The following is a 26,948-nucleotide window of genomic DNA, read 5'->3' as shown; positions in this document are numbered from 1 at the left end:
TTAGGAGCTGTGGGTTCACATGTGGGGCAAGGAGTGATGCACGTCCCCGACTGAGGTCTCCAGGTCCAGGCCACAGATGACTTCTGCTTATCAGTTCTTCCCTGTGCTGGAGTGGCAGTCTGCAACCAGAACACCCAGCCACCTCCTTCTGTAGGTATAGCGGGCAGCCGTGAGTCCCCCATATTAACTCTACAGTCTCTAGCCAGGAGGCCACTTTAGCGCTGGAGGGAAAGAAAGGTGGCCAGAGGCACTCCTAAAAAGTCTAGAGTCAGTGTGGGTGGGAACAGCTCTGACCCTCTCCAGCAGGTAGGGATAGGATGGGCCCCTCTGGGCCAGGCATCCCTGTGAATAGGGACATTAGTCTGTAGGGTCCTTGGCTTTGGGAGACAGGGACTCACTGTAGCAGGCTATGTGGGTCTTCTATCCTGGGGCCCAGGGGTGGGGAGTCCACGATGAGGCCTGCCTATCTGGGAGAAAGTAGAATGTGCTGCCAGGGGTTTGGCTCTGGAGAAAGCTTAGGATAGTGACTTCAAGGTGATGAGCCACAGGGGCTCTTGGGGCACGCGTGGCACAGAGGGAGGATAGCTAAGCAAGAGCAAATGAATCCTAAACTTAAGTGTACAGTCGGCAGGAGGACTGAGGGCCTCTAGTTACTCCAGCTGAGAATGGCAAGAGTGGAGGCTACCCACAAAGAGGCCAAGGAGGTGGTATGAGGGGCCATGGCCAATAGGGGTTTTGTGTGCTCCTCCAGCCATGCAAGCTCCTCCAGCAGCTGGCGACGCTGCAGTTCTGGGCCAACCTTCTCGCGAATGGTCTGGTAATAGCGATTCAGATACTGGAGCTGCAAAGGGAAGTGGGTTTGAGCTAAGCTGCCAAGAGATGAGGCCTTGGTACCATCTGGTCCCCTGCTATGGTACCAGATGGACTAGGGTCCCAGCCACTTTTAGGCCTCTGCCATTTTCCTGGGGCTTTCCAGAGACTGTGCTCCATGGTGATTGCTTAATAGTACAGTGATGCCCATGAAGAGGAGGCTGCTGCCTGGCACAGGAGTAGAAAGGAAGGAGAGTAGTTATCCTCTTTTACAAAAGAGGAGGCAGGACAGAGTGGTGAAGGAACTGTATATCATTCCATGCCTTTTTGTGGCAGAGCTCAAAAGCCCAGTCCCAGGGTCCCTAGGGGTTTATTGAGTTGGGGCATGCTGATCTGACTAGAAGGTTCTAGAAGGTTTGGGATTTCTGACAAGCTGGGAAGATATGCCCCCAATGAGTACCTAAGGTGCCACAATGTGGATCTTCCTGGCGAAGGGCAGAAGTCCTTGGAGTAGGGAGAAGAGAGGCAAGAAAGGCCTAGACAGCTGATCAAGCAGCACTAACGACACTTACCTGCTCTGGGGATAGCAGGCTGACATCGATGAGGTTTCGGTCATAGGGTACAAAGGACACCACTTCAAAAGTCAGGTAGGCCCCTGGGTACTGCAAGTCCATAGAGAAGGTGAGCAAGCAAGAAAATGAGGATGCTTGAAAGACTGGCTGATGGCAGCAAGGGAACACTGCACTCAGAAGCCAGGAATGCAGGGAACTGATCCTTGCCAACGTGGGACACTGCGGCTAGGTTTGAGCCTTCCATAGTCCCAGCCCTTGGCCAGTCCTCTTGTCCACTACTCAGCACCCTGCTTCACTGCTTCCTTCCTGGTTCTTGAAATTTAGATTAGACTCATGTCTGATTCTCAAACTGTGGCCATCACCAGTGTATAGGGAGCTCATTAAATATTTGGGCTGCAAGGACAACTTCCAAGACCCACTGGAGGTAGAATCACTAAGGGCCTTGGAACCTATGTTTAAATGCTCAAACAATCTACTAATGTTACTTGATATCTATCTACCTACCTCTTTCTCTCTCCTCCCATCTTTCTAGATAGGGTCTCCTCTTGCCTAGGCTGTCTTCAAACTCACTATGTAGTATAGCAGAATCTGACCTTGAACATTTGATCCTCCTCCCTCTAACTCCTTAGTAGGATAGTAGGAACGTGCCAGGCAGAAGGTCCAATACATTTGGTACTGAGGATCAAACCCAGGACTATAACCGAGTCACATCACAGTGCCCATAGATGCCAGAAGAGGGTATAAGAGCCCAAGGAACTAGAATCCCAGATGGTTATGAACGTCCATGTGGATGCTGGGAACTGGACCTGGGCACTCTATAGTAACAGCAAATACTCTTAACTGCTAAGTCATCTCTCCAGGTCTAAGATCTACTTCATTTTTAAAAAATGGATGTATAAAAGTCTAAAGTATGGGGATATAACCTGATTTACTTAACCAGTCATGGGTTTGGGAGATATTTGCATTTTTTTTACTATTACTATCAATGCTACAAGTTGCTAACACTATGTAAACTTCTTAATGAACTTTTGGGACTATAACCGGATGTTTCATATCTGGTGGAGGGACATCTGAGACACAGGCACAGAAACCTTAATGGCCATTTTGACAGATATCATTACACTATCTTCCACCAAATTTGCACCAACATATACTTCTCTCAACAGAGAATGAGGGTGTTCATCATACTACCTACTCACCAGCACTGGGTGTTATCAAAGCCTCTAATTTCTACTAACCTGGTGACTGTATGCAACTTTATATGCAAGTTTTAAAGAGTCACACAAAGTGGATCCTATCATACAATACTTCTCTGTCCCTTCCTCCTCTTTTACTTAGTAGTAAACCCAGGGGAATGATATGCTATTCTATTGCTGCTTTGATTTTTACACATTTAAGGATGCAGTTGGGCATATTTTCACACACATTAGATTATTGTTCGTTTTGGTGAAGTGTCTCTTCGTGTCTGTTGCCCTTGCCACCCTGTTGTGATCTTGTAGGAGTTCACAGTAAAATTAAGGATATTTATCCTTTCTTTGTTGAACATATTATACTCGAAACAGAACTTTTGATTTTGGTTATGCTATGATTTTCATACAGACATTTTCTGTTTAACTTAGCTATGAACCGTTTCCCCCATCACGTCTGGGTCTTTTAAAGAAAGATCCTTTTCCACTCGTGATTATAAATGAATTCACATAGGTTTTCTTCTGGGCCTTAGTGGTTCTATCGTTCACCATGAGGACTTCAGTTCATCTGGCAGCAAGCGGGAGGAGGGAGTTGATCAAAGTACACGATACCCCTGATTTCATGCAATAACTGTATGATAACAAAGCCTCTTTGGTCCATCTGGGGTTTTATTTGCTATAACCATGATGCCATTTTTTTGCTCCCCACAATGATCAATCACTTATTCCCTTGCCTATTTGTGGAGTGATTCTCTCTTCCCTCCCGTGGTGAAGCATCAGCTAATGTCCCATGTTTATGTGAATTAGAGGTTTATTTCTGGGCCGGCTGTTTTGTTTCATTATTCCTGCTGTCTGTTTCATCTTCAGTTCCAACTTGCTTTTGTTGCATTGGTTTATGGTAGGATTGGACAGGGCTAGTTTGCCTTATTGCTCCTCAAGCTTTCAAGTTTCCCCTAGCTACCTAGCTATTTTGCATATTTATTTTCACAAATAAACTTTACTATCATTGGTAAAGTCACAAAACTATCCACTTAACACTGAAATTGAGGTTGTCTTGGATTTATAGATTAATTTAGGGAGAATGGTATGTTCATAATATCAAGACTGCTTCCCAGAGAGCAGCATTTACTTAAATCTTTTTTATGTCCCTTAGCAGAGTTTCTCTGTGTAAGTCTTTTAAAGTTTATATCCAGGTATTTCATCTTGTTGGTTGCTATAATATCAAATCCTTATTTCTAACAATCTCCCCTGGTGATTATTATGTGCACTGAGAACCAGTGATTTAGGACAGGGATACTGATTCGCTTGGTCTGGAGTGGGGCCTGGCACTGATATCTAAAAAGACAAAAAAATAAAAAAATAAAAAATAAAAATAAACAGATTTCCAGATGATTGTAATGTGCAGCCTGAGAAATAGATTTATAGAATTTTTAAGGAGCCAAGAAAGACTTTAGATAAATTCATACTTGTACATCAAATGCCCTTCTCCTTTGGCCTTCCTTACTCCCATTCCTCTCCATTCCTCCCAGAGACAAGCTGTCCATATGTATCTGGCCCATGGCACTTTACCTTGGTCTTTGCTTCTACCACAAGGGCCACATCTTCAAGGCGGATTCCAAACTCCCCATCCTGGTAGTATCCAGGTTCTGAGAGAGACACACAGAGATGCTAATGACATTAAGCAATGGGTGAGAGGGACCCATGCCCAGGTTGCCTGCACCAATTTTCAAGCAATTGCAGAGCCTGGCAGCCTGGTTGCCTGTGGCTTTGGCTCTGTCAGCCCCACAACTTGTTAGTTGCTAGGCCTCAGATCATCTCAGGTATAACTTGGCCTCACCCTCCCTCCCTTGTCGTCTAACAGGAAAGACCAAAGATCCCACTGTGTGGACCATTGTCCTATTACTCCAGCACTTGATGGACAGCCCCATAGTCTGGGGGTGCGCCTGGAAACCATTTCTCAAGGACAAAAAGAGAATTATGAAAATCCAGGAGGGGTGGCACATGCTTGTAGTCCTAGTACTGGGAGAAGTGGAAATAAGAGATCAGGAACTTAAGGCCAGCATCGGCTATAGGATGAATTCAGGGACAGCTTTGTGTTGCATAAGATGGTCTAAACCAAGGGTATGGGCAGAGCAAGCTTGGAGTAAAGATGTGATGGCCATTTGGGTCTAGATTTAGGAAAGAAAGTAGCGATAGAGCTGGGGCTAAGCCTATGCTTAGCGTGATCCCTAAAGATGGGTGCATATGAAGTGCATTCCCCAAATTGCTTCACTCTGGGGTGGGGTAGTGGGGAGGGAGGACTCAAGAACCATACCAATGGAAGTGAACATGCCCTTGTTCATTGCGATGTTGCTTGACTGGAATCCCACTGGCCCTGGGAAGGAAGATAGAAATACGGTTTCAGCTCTATGTGTCACCAACTTGGAAGTGAGCAGGTGCTGGGGAGAACAGGTAACTGGAGGGAGGCTTCCTGGGTACATTTGGAAGGACTTGTCACATTTGGAACCATCATCCTCCAGATAGGCTTGGCCTTTTATTTCCCTGGGGTATATGCCATTTAGTCAGCAGACCTTGGTTCTCTCTCTGGAATGCCCATAGGCAATATTCTTCATTTAGCCTTTGGAGCACCATTCCCACCAGGGTGACCTTGGGTGGCTTGGAAGGCTCTATCTCCTAGGAAACGGTCCAATCAAGTATAGCTGAGAAGATACTTACACTCATGCACACACAGGAAGTTGCCAATGCCATGACCTGTCCCATGACCATAATTGAGCCCGACTTCCCACAAGGCTTTTCGAGCTAAAGTGTCCAACACTCTCCCTAAAAGAGAAAAGAGGTTGCTTCTGGACTATTGGTTGGAACTTAGACTGTCCACCGTGGCCTTTCCTACTCAACTTCTAGGGTGATACCTGAGGAAAAGGGCTCTGGAGAGGACACTGAGGTGGGACGGAGAAGGGCTGATGGATGAAGCCAGTGTCTCTGGAGCAGCCCAGCCTGACCCCTCACTATCTCTAGCACTCTGTACACTGGACTCATCACCGGGACTGACGAATCTACTGACATGTCTCCTCATGAGTTAGGCCTGAGCACTTACGACTTCCTCCAAGAACTGTATATGACTCCTGAAGCTCACACTGACCTCCCCTGCCTCTGAGTGACAGCACTGGATTAAGAGGCAGGAGGCCTGGGTACTAGGCCCAGTGCTCCCACAAATCCTATGAAGGACCCTGGGCAAATCACCTCTCTTGGTTAGATTTTCTCATTTATGTGAGAGGGATGGGGTGTTCCATAGCCTCCCAGGATAGCCATCTGAATCCCATAAACTCAGGGCCTGCCTGGAGGCTCTGGGGTCCAGTCTGGTTTCGGAAATCTACCTGATGTAGCAGCAGGAAAGATGATTCTGGACAGATCGATGTTTCCCATCAGCACACGTGTATATGCCTCCTGGTGAGGAGAGAGGAGGAAGAGGTGCTGTGGAGGACGAGAAGAGGAGCCAGGGAGCTCCCAGCTGCTTGGTCTGGGAGCAGGTAAGAATGGAGGCCCAGGTCCAGGAACAGGAGACATTCTCTTGTGTAGTCAACCCAGATTTTGGAAGATGACCAAAAGGAAGGTGAGGGAAGAAGGTGTTCTCAAAGCTGGGGCCAACTCCATATGTTTCTCTTAGGCTGATGTACGGGGTTATTCCCATGTGCTGAAGACATGCTCAGAGAGGGAGTGACTGAGTGGGTGGCAGGCAGGTCTTTTTCATCAAGTCTGGAATTGTGGCTTGGCCACTCACAGACTCTCCTCTCTCTCTCTCTCTCTCTCTCTCTCTCTCTCTCTCTCTCTCTCTCCTTTGAGATGGGGTTTCTCTGTTCCTCTGTTCAGCTCTGGCTGTCCTGGAACTCACTTTGTTGGCCAGGACCAGGCTGGCCTCGAACTCTCTGCATCTGTCTCTGGAGTGCTGGGATTAAGGGCATGCACCATTGCGTCTGGCTCTCCCTTACCTCTTTGTACCTTGGTTTCGACATATTTAATAGTATGCTAATGGTACCTGGTTCCTGAAGCTGTAGGATGAAGGAGACTGACAACGAGTATATGGCAATGGGCAAATGCTCAACCAGTTAGCCTGGTTACTCCTGTATCTCTCACGGATACACTTTCAGTTTTCTATGTAGCGAAGGTTGGCTTTGAACAGCCAATTTTTCCTGTCTCTCTACCTCCCCAGTATGTACCACCATGTCTTAGCAACTTTCTAAGGCCTAAAGGTTGGGTTGGGCCTGATCATGTGACAGGGTAGGCTTCCTGTTGGGGGGAGACAGATGGGAAAATGGTGACCTGTTCTGGTCACTACTAGTGGCCGTGTGGTTACTTCCTTTCCCCATACTCCCGTACTGGTTTGCCATCTAGGGCTCTGAAGACGCAGCCTCCTCAATACGCTAGCCGAGAGCTACTGACGGCATGCACAACAGGCCTTCCTCCTCTCTGTTCCTAGCCTGCTGCCTGCAGGTAAGCAGCTCCCTCGCTCGCCCACCCACCCTGGCCACTGTCCCAGGTTCCACTCCAGCTGTTTTCAGACCTGCTGTAGCTCTTCTGAGAGGTCCTCTGCCATTTTCCTCCATTAGAGATAGCTTTCCCGCCCTTTTGGAGAGTGCAGGCTGAACACACAGCTGGCCAACATCTGTGCACTCATGAATTAACATGACAAGAAGATATGTATGGCCTGAGGACTTGGTGGTGGCCCCAGACTTTTCACCAGCTTTCCTGGAACTTGTTGTGTGACCTTGAACAAATTACATAACCTCTCTGAGCCTCTGCTTTACTCCCTCAATTTGAAAGGGCTCTTGAAGTGATCACTTGGGGGAAACTGAAGAGAGAAATTGGGGTCCAGTACTTACCTTTTGGAAGGCAGTAGGGGTTCCCCAATGTACTGTTCTGGTGATATCTGTGGTCCCATCCCTGTGGAGAAAGGGAACTAACACGTCCGACTCTACTGAGCACTCATGAGGAGGGGCAAGGGTAATGTGCTTCCCGTGTAGTTTCTACTGTTTGTTTCTACTGAAGTTTGAGTGCTGGGGATCGAATAGGACAATGGCAGGAAGCTAAAGGAAGACAGAGAACCAGACTCGGTGGTACATGCTTGTAATCCCAGCATGCGGGAGATTGAAGTTAGGAAGGTTGCAATGGAAAGTCAGCTTGGGTCACGCAGTAAGATCATGTTGGAAAGCAAGATGGCTGGCTGGAAGGAGTGGGGAGGGAAGATAGGCACCACCATCAGAATCATAGCTCAACATCCATGCACCACAGAGACTGAGAAGAGTTCTTAAGGTAAAAGATCTATGTTCTTTGTTGAGCTCTCTTTTTTTACAAATTACAGATGGGGAGACTGAGGTTCAGAGACGGGACATTATCCTAACACTCCCACGGCCACTGCCATTTGTCATCTGTAGGACACTTCTGCCACTCTCCCGATGACAGTTGAGACAGTCTCCTTACTAAAGATGACCTCACTTTAGTCATTAAGCTGTGAGACCATCTCCCTTTCCAAGATGTGGTAAAGCCAGACTGGAGAAAATGCTGACTCCTCCCAAGATGCTCTTTGCTATGAACATGGCTTGGAATTCCATACAAGTGAAGCCTGAGCTAGCAGGTCCAACTCCCAATCACTGGTTCTAGTGCTTTCCCCAGGCTGCCACTAAGCATACCCATCCCAGGGCTCTGGGGTTTCTTGAGAGTAGGTCATGGGGCGTGGGGGAACTTCTTCCTCAGGAGAGAAGAGGAAGTGAGGTGACTATTTCCCTACCTTACCCTCTTCCGAGCATGCGCCAACTCAATACGCCCCCACAAATTTACTTCCTCTTTGCGGCCACCTCAAGTTCACACAGCATCAAACTAGAGATAAATACAGGCTGCTACGCTGAGCACATGGCGAGCTGGCTTCCCAAGAGCTGTGCGGTAAACAAGAGCCTCCATCCTTAGTGCATTCATTCTTCCCACAAGATAGAAACCCGGTGCAACCGAGTGCTTAGCTACACATTTTGAAGGGATACGTAGCTTATTCAGTATGACCGTCACATCGAACTGTATAGGTTGACAACGGACAAGAGAATCACAGCTAAGGGGTTTACTTCTTTCATCGGCCTCCATTTCCAACCTCAGATGGCCACTCATGTTGCCACTGGGAATGGGATGGGGCTGATGGCCCTGATGCAGGCTGAGTCTCGGGCTTGCATGAGTGGGTGAGAAAATGGGTATTCATGTCTGTGCAGCCAGGCAGATCTGCATAACTAGTTTGCCAACTTGAAAAAAAAAAGGACGTAAGCAAGTAGAGTCTTTTGCTAATTCCCACACAGGTGCTGCATGAGCGCCCCCATTGTTCTGATCTCCGTATATTTTCTACTGTGCAGACACCCCCAGGGGGAATGTGAGGAGGTTGCTCAGGGATCATTCGATGCAGGTCCGTGCTTTTAATCAAATAAAGGCCTATGGCACAGGAAAGCCAGCTTTAGGCAGCCCCTGGAAGCCCAGGATGTCTGAGTTGAGAGCTAGGCCAAGGTATAATGGAGTGTACGTACCAGTATTGCCCGCCGGAATCCACCAGATACATCTCATCTGAGGACAGCTTGCGGTGCAGCTCTTTGGTTGGGCTGGGGATGAGAATGAACACTGAGAGGGAAGAATCTGAACCCTGCACTAGACAAACGGTGAACGTGAGGATGGGGAATAAGGAGAAACAGAAGAACTCCTTCCCCACTTGGGAGCTAGCCTTCAGGCTCTCTGCTCTGGGGAAATAACTGTCTCCCAAGGGACCCCGGGAAAGCACTTAGCTCCGAATGCAGATGCTGGCCTCAACCACACTTGTTTGTCCAGCATGTGGTCAGCAAGTCCTGGATCCCCAGGGACAGGGAGTTAAGGGTCTCAGAGGCTATGTGGCTCAGCCATCTCTGTTCACAACAGAACAAGCCCAACAGAGGCAAGAGACTTGCAGAAGGCCCTCAGCAAAGCAGAGAGGTGCTGGGCCTGAGCTCTCTTTCTCTCTAACTTCTTGATGTATCCAAGAGGGCCCCAAGGAGCAAGGGCACAGGAAGAGCGGGAACTTCACTGATAGGGCTGGAGAGCGTCATTGTAGAGGACTGAGGTATGCCTACTCTGCCACTCTCTGGCTTCCATGGGCAAAGCTTGGGAGACAGCAGCAGGGAAGGGAATTCACAGACACGCTAGGTCTTTCTCTAGAGGGTATCTGAGCCCTTTTCTGTCATGCCCAGGACAACCTGATGCATCTGGTCGCCTTGGCCCTCCATGCTTTAATCAGGCAGGCCTACCATGGTTTGCTTTCTATAGGAACAAGTATCCGGACTCATTTAATCTTTTGGACTCACTATGGTTGGTGGAGGTTAAGTGGACAGGCCTTTTTCTGTGGGGTTTTATGTGGTATTAAGCATGGCTGCAATCAGAGAGGTCACCCAGGAGGATTATAAATTCCTGGCCAGCCTGAGCTACAAAGAAAAACCCGGCCTCCAGCTAGTTGTGGCGGTGTACACCTGTAATCCAGCACTTAAAGAGACAGAGGCAGGAAGATCAGGCGGTAAGATCCAATCTTGACTACATAGAGAGTTTGAGGCTAGCCTGGGCTATGTGAGATCTTGTCTCAAAACAAAAAACAATAAAACTATCTCAGGCAAAGGGATAACAGAAATAACTCACAGAAAGAAAGAAAGAAAGCTAGCTCCTAACAGCATCTATGCTTTCCTTAAACCTTAAAAACCTCAGAGCACCGGCCCTTCCCAAGTCCCAGCCTTTTAGGGACAAAAGTCACACTCTGGCCTTTTAAATTTAAGGAGATTCCGAACACGGAAGTAGTTCCTTCCTTGACCACCCACAGTCCTGAAGGCCCCAAACCCTAAATGCTGACCCAGAGGTCAGAGTACCTCCTTCCCACCCCAGTCTCTCTGTGCTCACAACCACGACCCCTGATCACAAGTTCTCTAGAAAATTCTTTGTTCTCAAGTACCTGTAATGGGCCAGGGCAGCATTCAGGCCACTAGCAGAGATGGTTTCAAAGCTGGGTCCAGAGGAGAAGTTTTCATTCCTAGGCAGGGAAATGTGAAGAATGAGCAGAGAATGATCCTGGGATTAAGCTATGGCTGGGATAGTTTATACAGCAAAAGAAGGCCCAGCTCCCTTCATCCCAGCCTGACTCCATCTGACTCCAAGCTCTGTCCTGTGACACGGAGAGAGCATTCAAGTGTAGGGAAGAGAAAAATCATGGATTCTTGGCCCTCTGCCTCCATTTTACTTACGGAAGAGGTAGTTCCCCGTATCTGAAAAACATCCTATCCGTGTGCTATGTCTTGTACCTCAAACCTAGATGGTACAACAAGCTACCTCAGGAAGCCTCCTTACTCAAAGCTCCCAAGAGCTTCAGCCCTGCCCCCTCCAGGCCAGCCTTTTCTAGGGAGAACAAACTGCGTCTGAGGCAGTCGCTAGGGGGTGCTGTTGGGTTGTCCCGCTTCCAGCAGGGCTGGGGAATGTCTCCCAACACCCCCTGCACAACTCCCAGACCACCCACGAACCTGTCAATCTCACTTACAAATACAAGCAGGATCTTTCTTCCTCCTAAGGGGACTAATTACTCCTCACTTCCCTACCTCCCCCCCCCCCCCCCCCCCCCCCCCCGCGACGCACCAAAAGATAATAAGTCCTGTACCATCGTAAGTCATCAATGTATTCTGCCCCAGAAAATTCATCCACCGTGCCTTTGGGCACGTTCTTCTCCAACCAGACCAAGTACTGGATCACAACCACGGCATCCCGCACCTGAAGAAGGAAACACAACAGTGGCTGAAGCGGGCCACAGTGGCTGTCTCCTCACTCAGGGAAGAAGATCAGATAGCTGCCTGGGGATTGAGGGCTTTAAAACAGGCCAATTTCACTGGCTACTGGATAGGGAAGGATTCTCGTTAATGTTTATATCTAATCAAGAGTGTGCTCATGTTTTAAAAAGCGTTCTTAAAAAATAAAAATAAAGCGTTCTTATCTTCAGAAATACTTACTGAAGCGCTGACTGCTACAAAGATAGGATATGTGGGATTTGTTTTAAAATAATCCAGCAGCAAGGGGTGGGAGGGCAGGGTCATGCACGGGAGGGGGGTGTTTACCGATGAAACAGCGGTGGGCAGGACTTGATGGTTGTTGAAACTGGTTAATGGGGACTTAGGCTATTTTCTCTACTGTAGTGTATGTTAAAATTTTTCCTTAAGAAAAATTCTTTCAAAATGAGGGCTTTGATCCTAACGTTAAGAACATTCTGAAAAGTGAGCTATCCTCTTGCCAGGCAGGAACTCATTACAGCTAGCACTGATTTAGCACAGTGTTCAAAGCAATGCACGTCACCATATTTAATAGCAGCACATTTATATAGATATAAATATAGATATTTGTTGGGTGCTCCTCGCTTTCACTGAGAGTCTTCTTCAGGCTTCTCTCTGGAGGGTTAACCCATCAGACAGATCTCCCACAAGGCCTGTGCCATGGAGACTTACGTGACTGGCCTTCAGGAGGGCCTGCTCCTTGCTGTTCTTCACAGCCTTCACTCCCATTACTGGGGAGTACATCTGTATCATGACTTTCTCCTGTTGGAAGCAAGGACCAAAAGATGGACTAGAAGCACCACCTGGGATAAGCAGTGTTTACAAAGGACAGAGAGGACCCAGCTGGGGCAAGCCTGTGAGACAAGCTGATCTCTTTCACGGCCTCGCCCTCTCCTTTGGCTACTTTGTGGATATGAAGGTCTTTCCTCATCTCTCACATGTAGGTTTCCCTGATGAATCCTGTCCTGGTACCAGCAGGGATGCTGCAGTCCAAAGGTTGTTCTAGCAGCAGAACTGCCTTGTATGTATCAGAGCAGTTACCAGATCCCAACCATGTCCTATGTCAGCCCCAGACGTCACAAGTACTATCTCCTTGAATGCACACAGCAACTCCAACAAGTGCTCAACTTCATGGCTACTTTTAAAGACAGAGATCTAAGGTCTCTGCATGGCTGCTTAGGAAAAGAGCTCCAGGTAGTATCAAGTTCGGCTGACTCTAAAGCTTCTTCTAGATCAGTCTGGCCTTTGTCTAGCTTCTGCAGCTGTATAGGCTCTGTGGACAGACACCCCTGTCTCCTCACCGCCCTCCTCTTCCTCAGCCTTCTGTCAGTGAGGCCTACAAGGGTACGCTGCGCACATTTGCTGACTGGCTAGCTGGCCCAATGGCTGAGGGATCCCATTTTAAGTTGACAGTGGCCATGCCTAGAGCAGAAGGAAGCCAGTGACTAGCAAATCTACCTTGGGTATGACTTCATAGAGCCCATAGTTGGTATAGCTGGTACTAATCAAGATCGTCACATTGCCCGAGGCATAGGCTTTCACACTGTCACGAACTTGACTGTAGTCCTCAAGCTGAACACACATGGAGGATATGCAGTTTGTATTCAGGTATTGTAGGGTCTCGAGGCTAAAGCGACTCTTGTTGACAAACAACCTGGGTGGAGAAGGAAGATGGGGAGGGTCCTTAGTGCCTCCCTACCAAGGACAACACAAGGAACCAGAGGCATATATCAGCCCTTTGATTCCAAAGGTCCCAGGAAGTCAGCATAGGGAGCCCAAAGTCAAGGGGTTAAGAACAGCCCATGGGAGGTCTCCCAAAGAAGTCTGCTGGGGCAGGTACCCAGGCTCATGAGCTCCTGAAGGTTGTGAGGCCAGAGGTATTGGATAGAGTGGAGGTTGGAGGAAACTCACAACAGGAAGTTGAGGAGAAGCTACCTGATAGACGAGTCCGTGAGCAGTGTGTAGGAGTAGAAGAAGGGGTTATAGGGGATGTCGCTGCTACGAAGGTTGAAGAGCCCTGGAACAAAGAATTGATGGGACTTTTTGAGGCCATTCTTCACGGGGGCAGGTATTTCTGACAACTATGTTCCACTGTTTGCTTTGGCCACAAGATGCTGTGGCATTTGCCTCTGGTTGCTTCTCAATCTTCTTAGAGATCTTTGAGATGCTGAAGAGAGCTAGGGATTTCTCCCCCCATAAAATGTAGATAGGGGACATTCAGCAAACATTATTGGTGCAACCTCCAAATGTGTGAAGCCCAACCATAGGAACTGAGCAGAAGGCCCTCAGTCATGTGGGGACAGAGTAGGGTTACTCTGGCAGTCAAAGCTGGTGTTTTGAGTGGCCCAGATGACAGCCAGGGCTGCTGGTGGCTTTGCAGGCTTTCTTCCCCCTAAGGAGTCAGAATCACCGTGTTGTTCTGCTCAGTCCATTTATCAGGTGGCCCATGGGCTTGCCCCACATGCTTGGAGCTCCTTGGCCTCCTTATTCTGCAGCCCTGAGAAACTGCTCCCTTCCCCCCTCTGAGTTCCTATGGCCCATGACCGTGGAGCTTATATAGCAACTGGTGAATATGTTGCTGTTTCAGGAAGAGCTGTTTGCTGCAAGGCCCAGGAGGATGCTTGGGACTACAGGACCCACTTGGACTCCTAAATCCTCACTCACAGGCTGTCTCATCAAGTGCTGATAGAAGGAGAGCAGTTGGAGCCATGGTATGGTTCTTCATGTAGCTTCGGACAGTGGACACTTTTTCCTGCCAAGTGCTCCCTAGAAGCAAAGGAACCCAAAAAAGTATGAGTGACACACCTTGTTTTTGGCACAGGGCTCTTGGTAAACACCCTAAGGGTAGTAGTTTTCCTTTTTTTCCCTTCTGGTTGAGGAGATGGAACCAATGGCCTTGAACATTGGGTCAGTTCTCAATGACTGAACTACTCCAGCTTGTTATGTTTCCAAAAGCAGTAGAATTCTATCTTCAAACAGTTGGATTAGTAATGATGTGGACCTTGGACCCAGATGAGGCTCCAATAATTGTCTTGCTATTTAGTAGCTGGATGTGATCTTGGGCAAATTCCTTGACACCTCTGTGCCTCATTTTGCACATATGTTAGATGAGGGTATATTGTAACAGTAGTATCTACCTCAATTGGTTTGCTACAAAGATCAAGTGGATTGACATTTATAAAGCTGAAGAAGGGCATTAGCTAAGTCTCACACTGCTGTTTTGATCTGTCAATAAACGTAAAGAAGGAACAGAAGAGCTGCTCTAGATAGGCAAAGGGAGAGAAGACTTCCCTGTGGCAACTCCAGCATTCAGGAAGTCATAGATACTGGACTAAATCCTTCTTGGGCATTGTTTGAATTCTTACAGGTACCATCTTTCAGATAAGAAAAGTAAGGCTTCAGAGAGGTAAAGTTGCTTGGCAAGAGTTTCATTGCTTAAGGGGTGGAACTGAGATTTGAACTCATGTCTGTGTGATGGGGCTGGCCCACAGTCCTAATCTGAACAAATACTAAACTCTTCTATTAACATTTTCAGTCTTCTAAGTGGTCTTCAAAGTTTGTCCAGTACTGTCCTTTCTAGAATGCATGCATCTATCTGGGTTCCAGGAGTTCATTTTTCATCTCCTATGTCTGCCTTCTCCAAGGCACATAAAGTCTCTCTCTAGACAGTACCGGGAAGAAAAAATTGGCAGAATGTCATAAGCATCAAGACTCCTGCTTGGGCCCAGATACAGACGTGATAACAGTGCTATTAAAAACTTTATGCAAATGGGTTAAACTAGAAGCAAAAACTTTGGATATTTATACTTCTTAGGTTTGTTTTAGTCTGATAAAACAGACAAAAAAATTATCATTTTAGCCTCCATAAAGTACACAATTCAGCTGGCTTCCAGTCCATTCGCAGTATTGTGCAACCGTTGCCAGTATCTAATTCTCAAACGTTCTCAGCATCCCCAAAGGCAACCTTGCACCCATTAAGGAGTCACTCCCCATTTCCTCTCCTTGCAGCCCCAGGAACTCTCTAATCTGTTTTCTGTCTCTGTGGAGTTGTCAATGCGGGGTGTTTCATATGAATGGAATCATACAAGATGTAGCTCCTTTCACTTCAAATTATGATTAAAATTCACGAGCATTTCTTGGTATTGTGGCTCATGACTCTAATCCTAGCACTTGGGAGGCTGAGACAGGAGCATCACTGTGAGTTTGAGTCCAGTTTAGGCAATAGAGTAAATTTAACATCCGTCTGCAGAGTGAGACCCTGTCTCAAAACCAAAACAAAATAAAACCAAACACCCTTCCCCCCAGCAACTTATAAATCACAAAAAGAAAGATGTGTGGAAAAGATCCAGTTTGGGAAAACGAAACCACATATAAATGGTCTGGTGTGTGAGCGGCTAGCTTTGCATGTGCCGCTCTTTGCCTTTGCCTCTCCACTGCGCCTTTAAACCTACACATGAGGAAAAATCCCTCAGCCCTGTGGGGACAGAGTAGCACTACTCTGGGTGTTCAAAGCTGGGACTTTGAGTAACCCCCATGATAGTCAGGGTGGCTATGTGTGTGTATGGATGTTTTGCCTGCATGTTGTCTATGGATCACGTGCATACAGAGCTTGTGGGGTCCAGAAAAGGGTGTCAGGTTCCCTGGGACTGGAGTTACACATGGTTGTGAGTTACCTTGTGGGTGCCGGGATTCGAATCCACATCTTCTAGAAAAAACAATTAGTACTCTTGCTGTTGAATCCTCTTCAGGCATCAACCCATTTCTGCTCCCCACCCCCAAAAAAAACTTTGTTAAGAAAAAAGGCCCATGATTTTCGTTGCTTATTTGGTAGTGGAAATGAGGAAAATACATTTTTGTCTAGGGGTCTTGAAACTTAACTGTGTTCTTTGGCTTCTGGGCTGAACTCTGACTCCAAGTAGCTTTTCCTTGAAGAGTAGTGATGCCTTAGCATCTCCTAGCTTATGGGAAGTGACAAAATCCATGTGACTTCTGTTCCAATCCCTGGGAGCCTTTTTTTCAAAGCCCTTTTATCCTAATGTTTCTCCGGCACCATGGTGGCCTTTGATGTCTGAGGAAGGTGAGTGGTTTTTATGATCAAATACTCATAGCTAGCCAGGCTCTTTCAGAACTAAGCCAGGGTATGCACAGAGATGATTCTGCCAGGTACACTTCAACACAGAAAGAAGTTGGACAGCGCTTCTGCTTGTTTCATCAGAGCCACAATTTTGAAATTCCCCTCCTGCTTTCCTGACTCCTCTCTAAATCAGAAGTAATATCTGGGATTGCATGTGGAAAGGGGGGGTTCTCAGATTGCCCAATGTGACGAGAAATGCAACTCCACTAGCCCATTCAGAATTTCCAACGAGGAAAAAGTAGTTAGGGAGCAAGATCCTGATTCATAATTGGTCTCCTGGCCTTGGTCGGGATTTAGTTATTGCTTACAAAAATCATAATGAAAGCTGATCTTTTGTATCAGATTAAGATAGTGCCAATGAGGTCATAGTTACAGATGTGAGAATTTTCTGGGTCAGTTAACCTTCTTTTGTGGTACAGCCAGAACCTGAACCCTCTTTTGTGCTGCAGGCTGACATTGAACTTACTCATTCGTTCTTCTGTCCAAGTCAGTCGTGTCCTAAATCTAAATTTCTCCTTAGAGTAGAACCAGAAGTAAAGGGCCAAATGCCTACATCAGTTCCCGCTACCAGATAAACAACTAAAATCATGAGCCTTGTCTCTTAAGGGAGTTTTTTTTTTGGTGGGGGGGGTCTGAGTGGGGTGATGGCTGAAGAGGGCTCAACAGTATGAGTACTGATTGTTCTCAACAGGATGTGGATTCGATTTCCAGCACCACACGACAACACACAACCATCTGTAACTCCAGTCCCAGGGACTCTGACACCTTTTTCTGGACCCCATCAGCTCTGTATGCACGTGACACACAGATAACATGCAGGCATCTATACACATAAAAAAAATACTACTGATGTCTCAGAAAAAAACAAACAAATAAAAAACAAAACCTGAAACAATTTATTTTAAAAGAAAGGTTTTTTTTGTTGTCAAACTTTCTTCAACTCTTTCCTTTCTTCCCTTTCTGCTGCCTCTTTCTTCTAACCCTAATACTGCTCATTTCTGTGTTTTCTAAATATAGCCTCAGCACCTTTGGACTCAGTGAGGAGAGAGACAAAGAAATTGTTCATTTTAACCAAGTATCTCAGGTAGTTTGTCAACCATTACTTTGTTGCCTTGGTTACTGATATTTTCAGGGAAAAAACACAGGCAGCAGCCCCGGGGACCCATGCTGGGAGGGACCTTTGTATAGTTGGGGAAGGACAATAGGCTAATGGAATCACCTGTAAATTCTTCTGGCAGGGCATAAATAGGTTGGCTTGGCAATGGGGGCCTCTCTGACCCCCATGCCAGGTCCACAAGGTTGGTTGTAATGGATACCAGGTGTCTTTTGGAGCCTTGGAGTTCCAGATCAAAATCCTCCCAGGAATCTGCAGAGACAGGAAGATGTCACTAGCCCCGTGTCTGTTCACAACTCAAGGAAAACTGATAGAAGCAAAGTCAATCCTGCAGCCTTGCCTTTGCTTAGCTCAAAGGCCCTGTCTACACTTTTTACCCTTCTAAGCTACCTTCTAGAAAACATTTTCTAAGAGATCCAAAATATTATAATTGGTAGAGTCTCAGGACCCAGGGATGATTCTGGGGTCAAGGAGATCCAGACATGTTTATTTACCCACTGGGTCTTAATTATTCCAGGTCTTCTAGGTTGGCTTTTGGCGTTTATTGCTTTCTTGGTAAAGTTTGTATTAATTCTTTTGGCATATTTTAATTACACAATGCATGAATATTTCTTTGTTGTAAAATATTTCTACAGGCACAACTTCAAGATACCTTGTGGCCATATTGTACCTCTTTCTAAGCAAATATGTATGTGTACCTCCCAGGAGGCTGAGCCACCCTCCTTGGCAGCTCACACAAATCCAGAGACTGAGAAAAAAACATACCAACAGACAAGAGGAAGGGGTCAAAGCCAACTTGCCCTTCAGCAGGGACTTCAGCAAGGACCCAGGAAGGAATGTTACCTACAAGATGGGAGGGAACACAAAAGTCACTTCCCAGACCAGCATCAGACCCCATCGCCAGACTTCTGTCTGCAACAGTTCTGCCACTTGCATTCTTTATATTTGCTCAAGATGGAGATTCCCTCGTCCTGCACTTCCCACAGGGGCCAAGTATGATCTTGCAGACAGCCACTCACCTGTATTTTCCCCAAACCTAGTCTAGGGTCCAGGGCTCAGGGGACAAATCAATGTGAGCCTTCTACCTTCCCTATGGAGTTCCCAGTTGCAGTCCATCTGCCTCTCGGCCTGAGTCCAGTAGCGACTATCTGTCCAGAGAGCTGCCTTCCTCATGGTCACCACAGCAACACCTGCAGCAGAGTGGAGAAGTCTAGCGGTGAGGGTGAAGATGAAAGTGAGGGACGTGACTTTGTTGGGTGTGTAGTGAAGTACCGGCTCTGTCACAGGGACCTTTAGAATGAGCTTCTCTCCTCCACTGGGAGGAACAGAGGTAGGAGATGTTCAAGAGACATGCTTGGGGGAAACCTACTGAGAGAGCGCTGCTGGCAAACCAGCTCTGGTTTGTGTTGTAGGCCCCTATAGAGGGCCTGTAAAATGTTGAGTAGGAAAAGAATTGGGTTGGCTTCTGCTGGCCCAGTGGAGTTAAGGCTGCACATAGTGTTTTCCGGAAAGGTGGGAGCTGATAAAGACATTGGACTAGGCGCCTAACTGAGGGCTGGGAGGTGGGGAAGACAGGTATGGCTATGGCAGAGAGTAAGGGTTCATAATGGGGGAGGCAGAGCACTTTGAGGCTCAGGAAAGACTGTGTGAGGATCAACAAAGAAAACTGCCTTTAGTTAAGGGATCAGGATAGGAGGACCCTGCAGAACCCGAGACAAGACAGCATTAAGAACCTTCATATCTCTGTCTCATTTGGCCTTGTAGAGTGATGTCTGAAAAAAAAAACCTCCTATCAAGTAAAAACTTTATCCCAAATGAGTTATTATGTAAAAGGGTGAGCAGGTTTTTTGTCAAGAGATGTGGAAGTAGCAATTGCTTCAGAAGCCAGGTCCAAGGAGGCCGGCAGTAGGCCTGGCTGTGGCAGAGGCAGCAGAACATAGAAGAAGCCAGGAGGGCCAGCATCTGTGCAGAACTGTGGCCACGGGGGGTATCAGATATTTGACCTGGGAAACGTGCTGGGTTCATGAGGGAGAATGAGAATGAACACCAGCCTATGGTCCTGGTCACTGAGGAACTGGCCATACTAGGTCCCCTATGATCAGGTCAGGTCTAACAACAGAAATGACGAGAGTGGGCAACAGCTGTTTTACCTGCAGTCCCTGAGAAGCCTGAAATCCACGCTCGCCTCTCATCTTGTTTGCCGATATACTCGCTCTAGAAAGTCCACAACAGCATCATTAGCCTTCCTCGTGCCCAGTGGAAGGCTCCAACTGCACTGGGTTTTTACCTGGCTTGCCACACCTGGCCCTTCTTCTAGGAAGCTTCTGTGGCTCCTTCAGCATACCAGCTTCCTCGCCTTTCAAAAAGTGTGTCTCTTGGGTGTCAAGCCCACAGCCTGGCACTGAACTTGGTCACACCAGATTGTTCTACAAAATGTACAGCCATGATCATAATGCATATTCAGTATGGTCTTGGGCCATGCCTCTTGGTATTCCCCTTCAAATATCATGTCTTCCTCCCGAGTCTATCACACTACATTGGGTACTTCATAAAGAACTTCTGCACCAGGCTTTATAACCACTGGCCAGTTAGACATCCACATCCATGACTTCTGCATCTGCAGCCTCCGTTAACCTTGGCCTTGGTGAAAAATATTGGAAAAATGGTACAGTATTTGGTATATGCTTTTATTGTCATTATTCCCTAAGGGGAACTGTATGGTAGCATTTATATAGCATGTGAATTGTATTAGGTATTATAAGCCTTCTAAAGATGATTTAAACCACACTGAAGGCTATGTCTTTATTATATGCAAACACTATGTCATTTTATATAAGGGAGCTGAAACATTGTTCATTCCTTTGGACTGTGAATACCGGGAGATGACTTTGTTGCTTCTCATCCTTGAAGATACACCGTTGTTATTTTGGTTGAAAGAAGTCTGGATACATAGTCAAACTTCTTAAGCATCCCCAGCAGGTCAGAAATTAATTGAAGCAGACACACTGACCTTGAACATGCCTTTTCTTCTAGCTGGCTGGTGAGGAGCTAGATGAGGTAGAGGCAGGGCTACTGGTGAAAAAAGGGTAAGCTGGGTAGGCTGCCCTGCTATTTGGGGAAAGTAGGTCATGTACAGACTGGCACCTTGGCTTCTGTCTGTTCTCTCCCCTTAGTCTTCTCCCCGCGCTTGTATAGTCTAGCACTCGGTCATTTCACTGCTCTACCCAGCAGGGTCTAAGACAGCCTGGACCAGGAGGGTGCTTAGAATTCTTCCATGCCCATTCTTCCTGGAGCTGTCATCTGGAAAGTGTCAAAATCTCTTCTGAAGTTGTTTTAATTTTCAACACTTTGTGTGTGTGTGTGTGTGTGTGTGTGTGTGTGCGTGTGTGTGTGTGTGTGTGCATGCACACCATCTCCCTAGCCCCAAAGTTGTTTTTATAATGTCATTTCTAGAGGCCCTGTCTTTCCTCCAATGGAGAGAGGTATATTCTTTCAGTTGACCTTAAACTAGTGTGAGTGAGCTTTCCAGTCTCAACCTTTTCACTGGGAAATGCTTTCTCCATCTTCAGCTTCCAACTCCTGCTAGCCTCTTGGTTGTGGCTTGTGCTTAGAGGCCAACAAGCCCAAGTCTGGGAGAAGGAGAGGGTAAAAGGGAACAGAGGTGGTTCTCACCATGTGTGCATCTGTGTCTGGGATGATGTAGGCAGAGAGATTCCAGGCCTGGATCTGCTGGCGGAGGGCCACGAGCCTCATTGTTGTGTTGACCGCACTAACTGGCAGGAACTGACCGATAACAGGAAGACATTGAAACATAGGCATTGCTTAAAGTAAATGACACCTAGGACTTTGCCTCTAAGGCAGTCCCCAGCTTCTCCTGAGAGTCCGTTTAGGGGTATTTAGGCTATATTAAATCTTGGAGTTACCAAGTAGTGGTGGTGCACGCCTTTAATCCCAGCTCTTGGGAGTCAGAGGCAGCTGCATCTCTGTGAGTTTGAGGCCAGCCTGGTCTACAGAGTGAGTTCCAATACAACCAGGGCTACACAGAGAAACCCTGTCTTGAAAAACAAAAGCAACAACAACAACAAAAAACTAAACAAACAAACAAAAAGTCAGCCAGGTGTAGTGGCTGTGGCAGAGGCAGGTGGATCTCTGTGAGTTCAAGCCAGCCTCTTCTACAGAGTAAGTACCAGGACAGCCAGGACGACAGTGAAACCCTTTCTCAAAACAAAACCAAAACCAGAGAGGGGATGGGGTGGCAGCTGTTAGTATTTGATAGTCTAAATTAAGAAGCCTAAGTTAAGTAGAGATGGAGGTATTGCAGAGCTTGAAGAAAGACCCTTCGTGACAATTAAGGGACCTAAATGTTCACTGGTTGTGTGGATGAAATCTACGGGGGTTTCATCCCTCGTCCCAGGACAGGTTATGGGCAATCCCTTTGGAAATATCTTGAGAGCCCAGTTGCCAGATTTAATGAAAAAATGTATAGGCCACCTATCTGGTTAGGTTTGACTTTCAGTTAAATAAGGGATCGTACTTATATAACTATGTTCCACGCACCACTTGGAGCACACTTTAATACCAAAATATTATCTCCTGAAATTTATCAAGTGTTCTGCTTTTCATCCAGCAACCCTACTTTTCCAGTACTTACCTGTTGACCCCAAATAGTACCCCTGCATTTGTGACATGTTCCAGAAAGATCCTCTTCAAACCAGATATTTCTTTAGAGGGCCTTTTGTCGTTCAAATGAAAACCATGTTTTTTTTTTCTTGTTTGTTTTCTTTGCCTTCTCCTCGACAGGAGATCCAGATTTGTTTGAATATGAAAATGTTGTGGCTTGCTCATTCACTTGCTGGCCCTTGTGGCCCTCTAAGACGCTATTACATGCAGATGTTCTATGTTTCCCCTGTGGCTCAGACTACTACTGGAGCTTGCCCATTTCCTCACACTTTGGAACCCACGCCTGCCTGGAGTTCTTTACCCTCTGTTGTTGGAACAATCGCTTTAGAGGCCAGCCGTGAAGTTGGCCACTTTCTTCCCTTTGGCTTTCCTTTGCCAACCTTGGCCTTCCTCTTTCACTTTGTAGCTAGATCTTCTGGCTCCCTGGCCCCCTCCCTCCCTCCTTCTGTGTTTCCTTCTTCCCAGGTTCCCTCTAGAACAGTGGTTCTCAACCTGTGGGTCGTGACCATTGGAAAACATATTTCTGATGGTCTCAGGAACCCTCAACCGAACATTTTTGTTGCTACTTTGTACCTGCAATTTTGCTACCGAGTGGTATCTCAGTCCCTAAGACCAACGGAAATATGTTTTTCAATGGACGTGACCCTCAGGTTGAGAATCACTGGTCTAGCATTTCTATTTTTATTCCTTCCATTTCCTTCCTTGCCTCTGCCTAGCCTCAGTTAGAAGTCAGCTAGAGGTCTCACACCATCCACCCTCTTTCCCTCCTTCCTCATGGAAGCTTCCCAGCCCCAGGCCAAGGCAAAAGCTGTGACAATCAGTGGGGCTGAGGAATGGAACACCTATATTGGGTATGTTAGATACCTGAGCTGCTGCTGGACTTTAATAAGAAACAGGGGCCCCAGAGAGCAAAACTCAGAAGAAAGCCTGTAGGAGAGGCCAGCAACTGGCCACTAGGGGATGGAGAAAAGGATGGGTGGGAGGGGTATGTGGGGGATGGGGCCAAGGCCTCACCGGAAGGTTGCTTGAACAGTTTCTCACATCTTCCCTTCCAAGGGATCCAGCTTGTGGGTAACTCCAGGCACATGCTAGCAAACAGGAGACAAACCTAGGGTTATTTGGGGACCAGAGAGCTCTCACAGAGAGGAGGGACATCTTCCCTCAGCTGGCACAGCCTGTATCCCTTGAAATGCACCATGCTGGCCAGTTCTACTTGAGACTAAAAATAATCACATTTCATGGCAAATCAGGCTGAACTGGATGGCACCCTGGGTCATGCTCATTGACAAGTGATTGCCACTTTTGAATGGGTTTGTATTCATTACAACATTTTTTCCCCTTCTAATCTAATTGTCTTTTTCCCCTTCTAATCTAATTGTCTTTTTAGGGTCTAGTAAAGTGGAGCAACTGAATAAAGTGTAAAAATCAAATTTTCTTTGAAATGCCATAGAGAGCCTTGATAAATAATCACCTCCGCTTTCATGTGTGTATGCGTACGATTTATTTAAACACAAGGGTCACTTGCGCCCTTTCTCACAGTCCAAGGCACTGCTTATTATTCTAGGCTTCCATTAAACATAAGACAGCAATTCATCCTAGTCCAACATCATCACCTGGCGGGGAAAGGTGAAGCAGCGTTTCAAGAACTCCTACTGTGTGCCAGATACAGAATTCTGTAATGTCGAGCTGAGCATAGCATTGTGTGCCCATATTACCAATGCTGGGGAGCTAGAGGCAGGACTTCAAGACTACCTTTGGCTGTGTCACAAGTTTGGAGGTAGCCAGAGCTACATGAGAACCCACCTCAAAAGTTAAGACAAAACAAAATAAAAATGAGCTCAGCAATGTTTGTTTTTTCAGGACAGGGTTTCTCTGAGAAACAGTCCTGGTTGTCCTGGAACTCTCTTTGTAGACCAGGCTGGCCTTGAACTTACAGAAATCCGCCTGTCTCTGCCTCCCAAGTGCTGGGATTAAAGGTGCGCACCACCACTCCCAGGTGCCACCTGAGTTTTTAAAGTACGTTCCTTGTTGGCATGTAACAAAAAATTGTCTAATGCTCTCTTTCCCAGAATGAAGTCTTATTGTCGAGTGGTTACAATTGTATCTCCTTTGATAGTTGTGACAACCCTTTGAGAAATGTATGATTATACCTCTTCTATAATAGAAGAAGTCAAGGTCCAGGTAGGTTTCATAACTTATCCAAGTTTTGCCACAGTGAATCAGTGCTTAGATGGAGTTTTGAACCCAGTCTATCTAATGAGGGGACAGGGGGTGGCACTGGCAGTCTGGCTCAGTGGTAAAGCATTTGCATACTTGAAAGAACTAAAAAAATCCCCACTTTTAGTTCTCAGCACCACCAAAGAAATAGGGGTTCCCTTCCCATCTTTTCACTAGGTCAGCATAGGAAATGATCTTGGAAAGTGTATAGGTGTGGAGTGGGCATGCCACAAAAGGGTCACAGTATATAGAAATGGAGTTTCCAGTTTGGGCTCTGTAGTAAATTTGGTATGATCCTAAGAAAGCACCCCAATATTCACTTAACAAAAGGTTTTAAGTGCCTACTGTTAGCCAGGCACTGAGCTGTATCCCCTTAGCTCTGGTGCTATGTGAAGGAGGCCCGGGTTAGCGATCCTTCCTGACCTGAAAGTCCAGGGACCTCTTACACTTATTTCCCTCTTTCTACCTCTCGGCACCTAGGGCACATATTTCCCTGAAGGTCGTGGAGGACTGAGTACAGGGAGTGGCTTCAGGAATGCCCTGCTTGAATGCCTTGGCCTCATAGACGCAAAAGAAATCTAAGAAATTAATCTAAGAAAACAAACCCCTGCAAAATGGCAGCGCTGAAGGTGCCGACATAGGAAGCGGGACCTAATCAATCCATGTTCCTCTGAGCACCAAGATCTCCCCCCTCTCTCTGTTCTCTGGCACAGGGATGGTACCAAGGAGATTCTCATTCGCTGGATGCTGAACTAATGAGCAGGTACTGCTGACAGAGAATAAATAGGTTTCCCCAGGACCAGGGATAGCCGTGGGGAGCTGAACAGGGTACCAGATTGGAAACAAGAAAGGCCCCATAGATGTGATATGTAACATTCTCCCGCTGGTCTCTTTTCTCAACAAGACCTCAACACTGACCTTTTGTACCTGCCCTGTCCTACCAGGCCTTTTCTGTCTTAGAAAGAATTCTGCTAAATCAGTGTAGAGAGAACCTCCACCCTTCAATATCTGATCACCTTCAAAAGTAGATCAGATACCTCATACAAACACACACCCATCATCGATACCTGATGACCCTGCCTTCAGCAAGAATCCTGTTAAGTCGGTTTAGCAAGAATTCTCCATCCTTGGACCTTCAAGGATTCCTTTTAGTAACTTTCTGGGCAACAAGTCCTCCAGTGCTCACGGGTTCTAAATTTCTAGCAGTCTGTGCTGTGTGAGCCCCATCTGTCTCCCTTCTGCACGGCCTTACTGCAGTCATCTTTTTTTTTTAAAAGTAATCAACCCAATGAGTGCCACAATAATTTTTTCATGTGGTGGAAAGGTACCAGCATGACTTGATCCAAATCATGAAGGCTCTGCAGGGGGGCCTTTTCTTCAAGACAGGGTGACAAAGAGAAAAGAGGTAACCTGAGTCCTAGCTTTCACTCCAAAGTTTCCTAAGGGGAGAAAGATCAGAGCTGCCTGCCAGGTGAGGCTGGGGTGCACATACCACAGAGGAGAACAAGCCAGGGGTAGCAGTGCCAGTGGGCTTGGGCCATTGGCTCTCCAGATGCTGACGATGAGTAGATCAAGGGACTGGAGAGAGGACTGGCTTGTTTTGTGGCCTCTTCCTCCTGGCCTTTCCTGGGCAGGAGCAGGCAAGGTTGACGGCTGTGTCCTGCTGCTGGATGAAGATCCTTCTCTAATCTTTTCTTTCAGAGGAGTCAGGGAAGCGGCAGAGGGCTGAGGTGCCTCAGGCTGCCCAGGCAACCTGTGCTGGTTTCTTGTGGGTTGGAGTAGGGTGTGAGCCTGCCCCAGGGCAGAGTCCAAAGATCTCTGAGACTGAGGAGCTACAGCTGGTCTCAATAAACTAGGTTCCTCCAGCCCCCTCTTCAGTGGCCCTATCCCAGAAGTTGCTGAATTCTGCTCTCCACCCTCCAAGAAGCTGTTTCCCATTAGCTCCTTCACATTGGACGCTGGGGACAGCCCTGCTTTTGCTTTGGGATTTTGGGATGTATTTTTCTTCCTACTTCTACTCCTCCTCAGATCCCTCCTCTGTCAGAAAAAGCAAGTGAGTGTTCTCTCTCTTTCTATCCCCACAAGCTCTGCTGTAGCACTGTAGGGAGGTTGACTATGGCTAGCTGGGGCGCGGGGGGGGGATACTTTCTTACAACTTGCAATATTTTCCCCACTAGTCCTCCTAAATGATACCAGGAGACCTTCCCTTGAGATCCCACAGTCCCATTCTGTTGCATATTCTGGGCTTTGCAAACTCTTAGCTCCTTAGGGACCTTGATATCTGGGAGGAATACCTTAGGAGACCCAAAGATTTGGAGGGACCATGGGCTGCCATTGAAGAGGGAAGAAGACCTAGGAGGTGTTTGGGGGCTCTGAGAAGGAATC

The 26,948-nt window shown here is 47.0% G+C and overlaps 1 protein-coding gene across 1 annotated transcript; it reads right to left on the bottom strand.

The window, feature by feature from the left end:
• Positions 1-646: 646 nt before the first annotated feature.
• On the bottom strand, positions 647-26,158 carry LOC121444832 (xaa-Pro aminopeptidase 2-like). Its single transcript, XM_041646734.1, has 21 exons — positions 26,056-26,158; positions 23,361-23,434; positions 21,339-21,449; positions 19,817-19,880; positions 18,752-18,856; positions 18,432-18,509; positions 17,772-17,918; positions 14,083-14,184; positions 13,354-13,435; positions 12,877-13,072; positions 12,091-12,180; positions 11,256-11,365; positions 10,560-10,637; positions 9,124-9,195; positions 7,447-7,507; positions 5,944-6,013; positions 5,285-5,389; positions 4,884-4,943; positions 4,139-4,215; positions 1,383-1,472; positions 647-841 (listed from the first exon to the last, which is right to left on the bottom strand). The coding sequence occupies exons 1-21, from the start codon at positions 26,102-26,104 to the stop codon at positions 647-649; spliced, it is 2,016 nt and encodes a 671-aa protein (XP_041502668.1). The 5' UTR covers positions 26,105-26,158.
• Positions 26,159-26,948: the final 790 nt, after the last annotated feature.

The sequence above is a fragment of the Microtus oregoni genome, unplaced genomic scaffold (genome assembly GCF_018167655.1).
Source record: "Microtus oregoni isolate MIOR12 unplaced genomic scaffold, Mior012 000143F_ref0000043, whole genome shotgun sequence".
In the NCBI taxonomy this organism is placed as follows: Eukaryota; Metazoa; Chordata; class Mammalia; order Rodentia; family Cricetidae; genus Microtus; species Microtus oregoni.
Note: the sequence above shows the minus strand (reverse complement) of the source record. Positions and strands in the feature narration are given on the sequence as shown.

Excerpts from the sequence above, each read along its gene's own strand:
- LOC121444832 (XM_041646734.1), bottom strand. The coding sequence starts at position 26,104 with ATGGCCCAAGCCCACTGGCACTGCTACCCCTGGCTTGTTCTCCTCTGT. Across the intron at positions 19,881-21,338 it reads CAGACACAGATGCACACATG|AGCGAGTATATCGGCAAACA; the intron begins GTGAGAACCACC and ends TGGACTTTCTAG. Across the intron at positions 7,508-9,123 it reads GATTCCGGCGGGCAATACTG|GGATGGGACCACAGATATCA; the intron begins GTACGTACACTC and ends CTTTCTCCACAG.